Genomic DNA, 13,046 nt, shown 5'->3' with positions numbered 1-13,046 from the left:
AAATATGATGGATAGCGGCTTCACAACTTCAGCTGCCAGTTGTAATAACAAGAATTTGATTGCCAGTAATAAAAGCAGCAATTTTCTTGTTTGTTTGTTTTAAAACATATGGCCATATCACAGCTACTGTGACTTATACCACTTGGGACATGATCAGTTAACAAGGGGACAGGTAAGGGGAATCCAAGCTAGATAAAAGTGACACAAGTGATATAACAACAGAAAAGAAAGCATTCTGATGTGTCTGTACACATGAAATTATTTTCTCTGATGGAAAGTACAAGACCATATATTAGTAAATTCAGTCTGTACACAGGCCTACTTGTGGAGCTTTCACTGCTTTGGCTTACACAGCGTGCCCCTCCCCCCCCCCCCCCCCCCCCCCCAGAGTACAGGAGAGAATTGGAAGGCTAAGGGTAAGGAGACTCGTGGGTTGAGATAAAAACAATTTACTAATTGAAATAAAATAATAATGATAACAACAGTAATAACAGAATATACAAATGAGTGATGTCCAGTGCAGTTGCCCATCATCCACTGACCAATGCCCAGCTAGCAATCAGAGCACAGAGCAAGTCCAAAAACCAAAACTGCAACCCTGGAAGAGTGAGTGATCTGAGAGAATACCCCCACTTTCCAGTCAACCCCCACTTTCCAGTTAATATACTGAATATGACATGATATGATATGGAATATCTCATTGGTGTATCCAAATGCCAATTTGGGGTTTTGCTAATTACTACACTTCCCCCTCCCAGTCCTTTGCACCTGCAAATTAGCCAAACATGATGACCTCATGCTCCAGCAGCAACTAATAACATTAGTACCTTATCAATGTTCTTCTCATAACAAATCCCACACTGAAACCAAAACACAGCTATTGAAGCTACTGAGAAGAAAATTAACTCTATCCTAGCAAAACCAGGACATTACTCAATTCTTGCTATTTCTATATAGAAATGTCGCAATGGCTGTTTGTAAATACTTCCAGTTAGTCATAAGATTCCTTTTTATTGACATAAAAATATTAAGAGGCAGTGTTGGTTAGTTACTTCACATGCTAAACAGATTACAATATTGCCAAGTAATTAGGCTTAAACAGAGAAGGTTTCAGAATTCTAATATAACAGTATCTTTGCAAATTTTCCTTATTTTATAGGGCTACATCCATCCATTCTTATCCTTCCATAGTGGCTCTCCATTCTTCACTTCAGTGATACTATACCATGACTCAACTGGTATCAAAATTATTAGGTGCTGACACCTGCATGTTATATCAGTACCTGTAACTTTGTGCTCTCTTCATAGCCAAGCTTTGTCACACTGTACATCACCCAGCCTTACTGCCTAGACTTCCCACAGGACTTCCTTCCAAGAACAGTGAGTGCTAGCAAAGACCTCTTTACTCCAGCAAGGATGAGGTCTAAAGACTGCAGGCAGGTTGTACTTCACCACCACCACCACAGTGCCAGAGCAGACTACAGTGGTCACGCTCACATAATTAGAGGAAATCTGCAAGTCTCAAGAAAATGAGATATGAGATGCTGTAGAAGTCTGTAGCATACACTGAGTGAAAGAAGAGCAAGAATCATTACAAGCTGCACTGCAGTCTCCAGAACATGATGCTCCTCCACATCTAACTGACTGAAGAAAGAGAGTATTCATGAAAACAGGAAGAAATCATTCTTACCAAACAGTTCACCAAAATCCTGTGGACCACTTATCAACATAGTTCAATAGTATCACAATATTCAGTAATGCCATTACATTTTTAGGTGTTTGTATCATTAAAGGTTCAAATCCAGTTCCTCATAGCTATTTACACATGTCCATCCCCTTTGAAACTGTGGGAATGACCAAAACAGGATGAACACATCATGTTTCTTAACACACTACACAGCTTTGTTAGATATGAGAACTTAGAATAGAACTGAATGATAAAAATACTGGAGAGAATAAAATCAACTCTAAAATTCAGGTGTTTACTACATAGCATAAGTCCTCTGGACTCCACACACCTTACATGAGGAGCTAGTAAAATAGATTTATGAAACTCTTATTGCAAGGAATTATTTCCCTTCACAAGCTAATTGTCTGCAATTGCAAGTTTTTGGAATACCTAGATCAGTTCTTCTGCACATACTAAGATCAGTCTTCAGCATAGAGGTATAGGAAGCAGACAGGACTATGCTTTCTATCATTCACCATCTTTTTTCTTTTTGATGCCAGATTGCCTTACTGCCACTTTTCCTCTTCAAGCCTACTCTACTCCTTCCCTTTCATGGAAGGAGGAACAAAGAAGAGGCAAAGTAAGGGACAGCAAGAGTGAAGAGCACAAAATGCTCTGAATCATAGACCTACAATGCCTTCCAATAACTTCTGAGCCAAGAAGAAACATGGCTCCATGTTTTTCCAAGAGAACTTATCACAGAGAGATGGTTAGTGAAGCCGAAAATTTTCCATCATAACCTAGTGGCTTACAGAACTTTGCCAAACTTATCCAATAAAAATTAATTTTCCATTCCAGGTTCTCAGTTTAATTTGGGGAGGAGCACATTCATTTTTGGCTTAATTTCGATGTACCAATTCCTCTCTCTAAAATAGGTGTGATAATATTTCACTGGGGTTTTTTTTTTTTAAAACAAAGCCAATGTTTGTGAAACCTGGGCATTCTAGTAATTTATGACCCTCCACACAGTTCCCAAATCAGCCATTTGTCTCATACCTTTCTTTCAAAAAAATGATATGAAGCAGTTGTGCAACTTCAGTGGAAGCTAGCAAGCATGTATTCTGTTGTCTAAAAAGAGAGGTTAGCTAATCACAATTCTCAACCTAAAAAGCATTCAAACTCTTAATTTCCACCTTTCAAGAATTGCTTCTAAGCCCTGAGCTAGAGGTTAGGCTAGGATGCAGCACTCTTCTGCATCATCACATTGTGTAACAAAATTCACTGACACAGAGAAAAGTAATGACGAGAAAGCAGAAGCCCATCCAGCGTTAACCACTGAAGCATTCACCAGCATGGGAAAGATCTTTACTCTGATCTTTACTACAGAGACTACTTTCGTATTGAACAGCTACACGACAAAACACACAGAACTTGTCTAGGAACATAACTTTCCCACTGTACTTCATTCCTACAATTCTATCCTAACAGAACTAGTGTTAAACTTCTTTCTGACACTGTATTTCTAACCCTATAAATATTAAATATTTAGGTGTGGTGGTTCATCTTCAACATAAAAAGTGTCAGAGTCCCTGATCACATCCCAGAATAGTTTATTATGTTGTGATACTATCCTCTTCTAATAACTGTGCTTCTAAGAAAAGCAATAGCAAATCTTTTGAATCAGAGCAATTTTGACACATAACACAAAAAAGTGTGATTAGAAGAAAAACATCAGTATTAAAAAGTGTATAAAAATAGCTTCTGTTTAAGCAACCCTAGTCACAGATACTTAAGCTAATCAGTGATAGTATACATTCTCAGTATAAAAGTTAACTTGGTGCAAGATTGAAAATAAACTTTTCAGTAAATTTATTTTTAAGTTCAATAGTAAAAAAAAAAAAAACAAACCCACCAAAGGAAATTGCATTTTAACAGAAATGACATTCAGGTATTCATAAAAAGTGGAATAACTCCAGTAAAAATATTCTCCTACTACAGACTGCCATCATTCTAGTTTTACTACCTTTCTGATGTCATTCAAATTGTTTTTCTATTCTATTCTATACTTAGTAGGTTGCTTTAGCATGTTATTCTCTACAGAAAAAAAAAGAATAGTAAGTGAATTATAAATGATACCATAACACTAGCCACAGAAGGAAAAAAAAAAAAAAAAAGGTGAAAATATGAATTCAATGGCAGAGGAAGAACAGATTTTCAGCAAACCAAATGTAATAAAAAAAGAAAGCAAAACAGTCTAGGAAGTGCTCAGCAATACCCAAAATGCATATGTGGCTATAATCTGCTATAGACTTTAGCCAAAGTCAACCCCTTTTTTTTATATTAAGACCAAGTTCTTGTAATAAAAATACTGGTTCAGTAGATATTGGTATTTCCTTTCCATTTCTGTCCAAGGGTCAGCCAAAAGTAAAAATCATTTACCTGTACCAATAGCTTTCAAACAACTTTCTTGCACCTATAACCACATACTTACTTGTGTTTCCTTTCACTTCAATTTTGAAGAAAATTTGAAGTAGTCAGTTTTCATTAACCAAGAGTGTGAGTGTATTTAGCACCTTATACATATACACAAGCTTGTGCTTTCTTCTTTAAGTTTGTATCAGGAGACAGGGAAGAAAGGTGAAGGTCCCTCCTTGAGGGGAAGAATTTATATCCAAATGGAAAACTACTTAATTCTACTGCATTGGTAGAGAGAGTGTGCTAAATAAATTGACTCTTTATCTGCAGTTTCTCTATAAATTCTTTCTTCTGTTTTCTTATATTCTGTCTTCAAAGCAAACTCATCCCCATCTGTTCCCACCACCTCCTAGTCCAATCCATGGCCATATGCATTTGAGACAAACTACTTATACTCCTGCTCCCTCATGGGAAAGGAAAGAGAGGGAAACAAATTCAAAAGAGAAACACTGAAAACATAACAGAAAAATTATCTTTGTTATCAGTTCTTGCACAGGGAACAGAAAAGCAACACCAGCTTAGAGAAAAATTATTTGTAACTGCTGTGGCTTTAAACTGGAGCACATATTTTACAAACAGATCACAGGAAAAAAATTACATTGGTATCTAAGATAACTAATTTGATCTAACACAAATAGAGATGTTCTTTTTTTCATAAGTTTTGCATGGATTGGACAAAGTCATCCCTTTCCTGGAACTATTTTTTCTAATATTTCAAATGAGCTACAGAAGACTGAAGTATTCAAGCCTCTTGATAGAAAAATAAATAAATAATCTTACTTACTCTTTTACGGAAGATATCTGGATTTCTTAATAAGGCATTAGTCTCCATTTGCCTCCATTAGTGCTATCAAACCTGATGCACACTCCCACATTACATGATATAATTGTTTGGGTTGCACTCTGCCTTCCCCTGTTCATCCTGGGGCACAACCACGTATTTTTCCTCAATCTCAAACTGAAAAAGCACCTGAACTGCTTATACTAAAATAAAAAAATAACAATCAGCCTGAAGCACACATCCAGCATGGAAAGTTTCAGCCAAAATGTTCTCAATTATAAGCAACTGAAAACAGAATTATAGTGGAAAGTGTTAGACTATCTTAACTATAGGCATCAGTGCCAAATCCACACATAATAAAACAGATTTCACAAGTATTCTAAGCATTGATTAACACTCTTTAGTCCCATGATATCTTATACATTTGCCACATGGTAGCATGGAAAGTTTATTCAAGTGCGTCACCAAAATGTTGAGCACAACACGCCCTCTCAGTCCCTTCCCCTTCTAATGCTACTTATGGAGGCTGTCTTTCCAGTAGTCCCAGGAAATCGCCCACTACAGTAAAATCACAGTTTCCATCTGAGTTCCTTCGACATAACTACAAAAGGAGTAACGGTGAAAATTAATAATGCTCTTTATCATTAAAACAGGTAATATTATCAAGATCAGTCATCTTTCAAGATGCAGGGGATACTTTTCAAATGTATCAGCGTGCTGACAGTTATAGCTAACACACTTCGAAGTGTCCTTGCTTAAAAGATTATATAAACAGATCTAAACCATATGTCAGATTTGCCTCTGTAAGCTCCCCTTCTTAGAAGCTTCCGATTTGTCTTTCCTGATTTCAGTTTCTATTAACTAGCCATTTCAAATCAATCAATCAAGCCAATCACATCTATGATTGATTGGTTTTATTTGTCTGCCTGTGGAGTTCATGTAGCAGTAAACACTGCTGTATTTAGGTTGCTTTTACTTTTATAACATACTTAGGTTTGGCAGAGTGCAGAATTATTACTTGAAGTTTTTGTTCTAAGAAAATTTACCTCACCTCTCATTACGAAGTAGCATGGTTGGATCACACCCACTCTGGAAACGGCTCTTTTCTGACTTTTCCTAAGACTCTCTTCTGTATCAGCGTTACTAATAATAGCATTCCCTGTTCGTGTGCTGGTGTTGACTGTTTGACAGAGATACTGCAAGATTCAGATGATTAAGAGGATCTTCATTCACGTGTTTAAGCATAATGGAATTTCATTAGCTTCACAAAGGATTACCCTATCCTAATAAATTTGCAAGCACAATGCAATCAACTAATAAGTTTGTAGGCATATGTATCAATGATACATAAAATTCAGCTACTGTTGGAGTTGCAGAATAAGAGGTATACATATAGAAAACACAAGCCCTGTGAGTATAAATCTATACATATATACATTTAGCACCTCACTGTTGCACGCATACCAAAATGAGCCTTGGGTATTCACATCTACTTTGACTTCCTGGTTTGCCTATATTTGAATAAAGGGTATTTTCTCTAAAATTCTGATTCTTTAGCAAAAAGGCTAATTTCTCATACTTCCACATAGCACTCAGAAGTATTATCAAACTTAAAAGTTAACACAGTAACACACTGCAGCCTCATAAAGTTCACTTTATCAAGTCACTAGAAAAAAAGGTGTTCTCTATCAGCTTAAATAAGCACATGTCTATAGTCATCAAAAAATCCTCCACTACTCTCAACTACCATTTTGGTTTTTATGGTGGTCAGGTCTGAGGTGTATAGGCACAGATAAAACAATAGTTTGAACTGACCAAGAAGCAAACAAGAGCAGCTAATGTGCTTATGCTCACATAATTCCACAGTTCATAAAATAATCTACCAAGGCAAGATTTTCAATCATCTTCAAAGATATACCCAAAGAGACAGCAAAGTAACAGCACACTCTAAAGTCATGTCTGTATTAACAAGAAAGCAATATTTATCTCTTCCCTCCTAGGATAACAGGCCTAAAAGCCAGCTACGCTACCAAAGAATCCAAGAAACTGAGGTTCAAGAGTAACACAAAGTTGTGCTCCTCTTTGGAAAAGGATAGATTTTCTCTAGCAACAGCTGGCAGAGAGGTAGTTGCAGTCCCTGTCATTCATTCTCTGCCATGGATTTCCTTCTGCCAAGCAACGTCAGTCCTAGTTTTTCCACAGTAATTACTAATGTTATTTTCTCCAGATATGTTCTCTTAAAGCTTATCTTAGTTAAGCAATATGGACATATAAAATGAAACTTGAGCAACGTGTAATTAGCATACCACTGACACTCTAAACCAAATATCCCAGATAGTCCCTTCCACTGCTTTATATAATACATTCTGTTCTGCAAGCCCTCTAGTGCGAAGTGTAGACCAAGACAACAAATACTAGACAACACCACTAGCAGACATTTCTAAAAGTAATTTTCCAGTAAAGAAAATATCCTCCTATTTTTACAAACACAGTATTAAAGTCAACACTACAGCATACTCTATTGTATCAAAAATACCTAATTCAAATATCAATGGTACCTCCAAGATACACCTCCAAGAGACATTGAAGTAAATATTCTGAACTCTTAGCACATTCTATCTCCTTCATTTACACACATCCATACCAGAATACCTTTCTCAAGCCCCTGGGCTCTTCCCTCATCTGTAGTCTTTTGCATTCATTCCTACTCAAGAAGTGCTAGTGAAATTGTGGTCTCAAACGGAGAATGGACGATCATATAATTTTATCATTCACATTTTGGGGTCCTTGGGATGGTTTTCTCTTTGATATCTAGACCAGTTTATGCAATTTTGTACCTAATTAGATGCAGTTTCTAATCTTATCACACCACAGACATGCAGGAGTGGAAGTATTTCATACAAATAAGATCAGAGTAACTTCCTGCAGTGGTAACAAATGGAGATAGGCCTCATTTAAATTTTTCTTCTAAAGATAAAAGGACAGAAGAAAGATACCATTGCTAATCTCCATTTTATAAATCAGAACTGAGATACAGCAAGACTAATATGACTAATAATTTATTTATGGCAGGCAAGAAATAGATCATAAACTCCTATGGCAATGATCACATTAGGAAGTACTGCAGCACAAAAGGAGCAGATGTATAGAAGAAAACAGTGCTGTCAATCCAACCTTCAAATGTATTTTGGCTCTTTACTTTGGGCTATCTTATCTCTGATTCCATAGATTGAACACCTTTAGTACATAGAAAGCATTAAGTTTGTTCAAGAAGTTGTTCTTCCACTTCAGCCTCACCTGAAGGAATTGATCCGCATGATCCAAGACCACTCTGTGACACAAATCAAAGCACAGTAAATGGGGAGGACTGGGAGACGTGCTTCAAGAAGGGGTGTGCACACTCCTTAGCCAAACTAAAAAGCAGATGCACACTCTGCACCAGTGCACTGCAATTCATAAACTAGAGAAAATAAGGGGAAAAATTAAAAAAACCCCCAAACCTACTTCAAATTGTAGAGCTCCTTTTACTATGGCTTTTCAAAGTCAAACTACATGTGGCCAAGTAAAGTAGATGATGAATTTAACAGATAGTAGCATTGTATTTTGAAAGCATTTATGAGAGAAAAAAACAAGAAATTATATTTTTAAAGGTACCTATATTGATGTAATAGATAAAACTAAGAGTTGTGTTATATAATATATAGTTTTCTTGTCACAGAATCACAGAATGGTAGGAGTTGGAAGGGGCCTCTTTGTCCTTATCAAAGAAGTTATTAGTCTAATGCAATAGGGAAAGTCAAAAATATATTATGTAATAAAGATATGTGATTTGAGAAACTGAATTTCACAAAGAAATAAATATCTGGTAGCAAAACAATAAAGTATATTGCTCAGTAGGAATGACATTCTATTTGGAATGTCAACCTCTGTAACTATTTAAAACTAATGTTTCAACTACAAACAAATTCTACAATTTGTGTTATGCCAGATACAGAGTCTTGTATATGAAAACAATTGAGTCTGCAAGCACTATCAAGACCAGTTTTGCAGAATTTTTTGGATATGCCCCCTGACCAATATGTTTCCAGCATCACTTGCATAATGGGAATTTACTCTAAAAGCAGTTCTGCACAAATGTTAACATTCGGGGATTAACAAGTGGTTAGTGGTTATGTATAAGCATCAAATTGCCATATCCTCTCTCTTCTTACTCTTTTCAGTGTTGATGCCCACTGCAGAAGAAGAAACAAACTTCCTACTCTCTCTAGCTTTGGTGCCTTCACAGTTGGAAGGCATAAATTGAATCCTGGATTTAGAATGTGTTTCAAAGACAGTGTTTTAGGCAAAATCATATACTTTGCTGAAAAGCATAAATAAAATGGAAGACAACTTCATACATTACCCATGTGTTTTTGCTATTGATGGAGCAAGCAGTTATGCTGAAAAACTTCTGGGTTCGCAATATGGGTCAGTCAGCGTAACCCATGAGTCCAGGCTTTGAGATTTGACATGAACACAGAGTTTTATGTTAGCAAATTCCATTTCAGCACTAGGGTCAAAATGTGTCCCTTACAGTCTAGAGTTCAGAGAGCTAGAAAGAATGAGTCTGGAAACAGTTAAAGAGCCAAATCTTTATTTCTGCATTCCCTACTTAATTTCTGGAAACTTGGAATTTATTCAGAGAACCTTAAGCTCTTCAAAGACAAAAATGAAGAACCTAATTAGACATGAAGTAAGCCAGCTAACTAGAACTACATGGAGCACAGGAGAAGATTAGCTATTTGTATGTTCAAAAGTAGCATTTCACACTATCCAGATATTTTTGTCCTTTTAGACTAAGATTTCTTTGGTCAACAAATGTTTAGGTTAACATTTTTGGACAGAGTCCAGGAAAATGGAAATCTAACACCAGTTAGAGTATTTGTCCAACATCCTTAATACTATTGCCTGGCAGTCAGAAACCTCAAACTGTTCACTTGTAAAATGGTTAAAGATATTACATTATGTGCATTAAATTAAGAAAAACTAAAACCATGTCACTTGTAACCTTAGGTTATTCAAGATGAAGAGGAGATCTGTTATTAGAAATGTTAACTTTCTCCATTTTCTAATCACAATGTATTATGGTCAGAATAACCACAGTTCAAAACCAGGATACTGTGGGTACCTTCTTTCATCAGGCTGTCAGGTCCTACACAGGTCTTAACACAGGTTCTCTCAAAGACTTTGGAGTAATCAGTTTGGTGAACACCTTCAACCCATGATTTACAGTATGTATAAATCTCACTAACACACACAAAAGCAGTTCAAATAAAAACAAGTGGCTACTTCAGCCACCCGGTAGCTATACCAAGCCATTCTCATATAAAATAGGTGATATACTTTGTAAGTAGAGAAAAAGGCAGACAGAATTTGCATCTCTTTCTTTACAGTAACATATTTTGGTTATCTGAGTCTATGCCCTGTAGGAATATGGTTTTGATTTTGCTATTAATCAGTGCAGCCAACGTAGTCCTCTCTGTCAAACACTTCAGATATTGTGAAACATAAAAGGCAGTTTAAGATTAATGTCCCTCAATTATATTCCAATTCTGCTTCTTTAGCTTTAAAATCAATCAAATTTGTTAACCACAGAGTACAAGCATTGCACTTGATAAATTAAACTCCAAGATGACTGAAGATGCAGTTGCTGATCAGTGGAAAGTTACATAACGTATTTCCAGAATGCATTATGTCAGGATAATACTTTGTAGCCACAGTGCTGAACTTTGATGCAGCTTTTTGAATTCCAATGGACATTCTCTCATAGAATACAATCTGCAAAAATATGTGGCTCCTTGACACTCTTAAAACTGTTCCAATTGCACATCAGTTCATCAGGATGTTATAAGTTTAACAGGATGAATGGACTATTCAGTGCCATGTTCAATTTTCTTTTTCAAAACAAAACAGAAAAGTATATCCAGTCTGAACATTTCAAAGAGAAGCCTCCTAAAAATGCCCCAAAACTGTATTTTGTCCTAACAGTACAGTTGTAGCAAGAGTCAGAAACTTGACTCATTTTTCCTGAGGCAACAACAAGAACAATGAAAGTTCTCTACAGAGAGATTATGCAAATTACACAAAATTCCAACCCAGGAGCCACACTAAAAAGTATTGACTGGCACTGTGCCCACCAGGGACCACATGCCAACTGGAGCAGGATGCAGTCCAGCTATTCAGCTTCCTATGACAAGCAACCATGTGCCAAGAATTTGGAGTAACAGCAAAATCATGTTCTATGCCTTTCTTTTCTTGTATCAGCAGTAATTCCAAACAATAGCCTTAATGCAAAAGAGAAATCAAAATGTCTTGCGACTGCATCTCTTTTTATACTATCAAAAATCAACCTTAATTAGTAATCTTGACTAAATATATTTATGTCATATACTTCTTGAGCTAAGATCAATATTAGATGCATTTTGTTTCACAGACAAAGCAAAAAGCCTTTCTTTTGTATTGCAAACTACATTTTGAAAAGCAAATTACCAGAAACTTGAAAAATATATTTTATCATGGAAACGTCAAGAATCACATTAGCTATTGCCAAGCCTCCAGCAATCTGCCAATAAAATCTCAAACCTTCACACAATTAGAGCCAGTATTTCAAAACTAGCCACAACAGTAAATTCACCTTGTTCTGAATTTGAAGTTGACCAGAAACCATGTGTCATAGTACTGATGAGTCACCTAGAAAGACCTAGAGAAAAGTTAGCTTTCCTACCCAGCTGTTTTTAAAGGATGTGTTTACAATGAAACCAGCTCCAGCCCAGTTTCAAAGGCCTATACTACAAGCTAGCAATCATCTGTCTCATAGGAAACACCAAGAAAAACATTGTGCCAACAATGCAGGACTTACTGAATTAAAATTAGATGCATACTCATAAAGGTAACAGTACACTTTTCCTCAAGGCTCTTTGCTAGCATAATGATTTAAATACAGTTGACATTGAATTAGAAGAGAATCTGTCTGGGGAGGAAACACACACAGTCAAAATTAAGCTGAATTATGAAAAGTGCTAATTTCAGTTGATTGACTTTCCATTTCTTATTTAGATGACTGGTTCATAAGAAACCAGTAATGAAAGATTCATCACCCTGTATTTGAGAGCTTAAGTAAATTAATGTGTAGTTGCTACATAGTTCCTAGTGGTCAAATATGTACATACTACATAAAGCTGTGCTGTGCTACAGGGCATACCATTCTTCTCGTCTTTGCTGGCACATGGCAGTTCAGGGTCAAGCACTATGAAAACTTTCAGAAACACTTTTAACAATCACTTTGAGCACTAAGATTTGGTTGTTCAGGAATTTTTCAGGCAAAATAAAATACAGATCAGGAACTATATGTAACTTCTACATATAAATGAAGTGTAGGTAAGTGTAATAGAACTCAGGTTTGAATGTTAAGCCGAATCTTAGAAACATGCATAAAAAGACTACTTTGTGTACAATGTGAGTAGTTCCTATAGCTTAGGAGGAAAATAATCAAAAAACATTACTTACATATTTGTCATCTGATCCACTGGCTATAAACCGTCCACAAGGAGATATTGCAATTCCACATGGATAGCAGCAGGTAGTGTGCCCTTCAAAACGACGTTCACACCTTCAGAGAAATTTAAATCATATTAACACCAACTGAAAACAAGCTATTTTACTGCCATTTTCATGAAAGCCTGCTGAAGTCTTACCCACTTTTCTTAATCTACAAATTTACTAAAGCAAATCCACAAAATGAGTTTTAAACATCTCCGTGGCAGAATTTTGACAAAACTGAAAGACATTAAAGAATATTGATGACTAAAAAAAACCAAAAAACACAAAAAACTAAGCCAAGAAAATGCCTAAAACTGTGCTTTGGTCTTGTTTGTTTACAAAGATAGAAAAATTATTAGCATTTAGAAATTAGGAGTTTTGATGCCTACTATTAAGCTACCTCTTGTTAGCCATCTCAGCAGGGAAAGCCAAACTCCTCTGCATTAAGGGGAGGCTGTTGTGAAAGTCGGTCTGCTTGGTGAAGCTTTAGAAATATTCCTTGATTAATTTATAACAAATAAAGATCTAGTGTGTGGAATCATA

General features: G+C 36.1%; 1 protein-coding gene across 1 annotated transcript in view; it reads right to left on the bottom strand.

The window, feature by feature from the left end:
- Positions 1 to 5,442: 5,442 nt before the first annotated feature.
- The window catches only part of WDR27 (WD repeat domain 27), a gene marked incomplete at its 5' end in the record, with an annotated part of 54,066 nt that continues 46,462 nt past the window's right edge, over positions 5,443 to 13,046 (bottom strand). Inside the window, 2 exons of the mRNA XM_029084834.1 lie at positions 5,443 to 5,526; positions 12,471 to 12,573. Of these exons, the coding sequence (XP_028940667.1) occupies positions 5,443 to 5,526; positions 12,471 to 12,573 (187 nt within the window). The remainder of the gene's footprint in view (positions 5,527 to 12,470; positions 12,574 to 13,046) is intronic.

Source organism: Antrostomus carolinensis, unplaced genomic scaffold (genome assembly GCF_000700745.2).
Source record: "Antrostomus carolinensis isolate BGI_N321 unplaced genomic scaffold, ASM70074v2 scaffold24464, whole genome shotgun sequence".
NCBI lineage: Eukaryota > Metazoa > Chordata > Aves > Caprimulgiformes > Caprimulgidae > Antrostomus > Antrostomus carolinensis.
The sequence above is the reverse complement of the archived record's forward strand: the minus strand, read 5'-3'. Positions and strand labels throughout refer to the sequence as shown.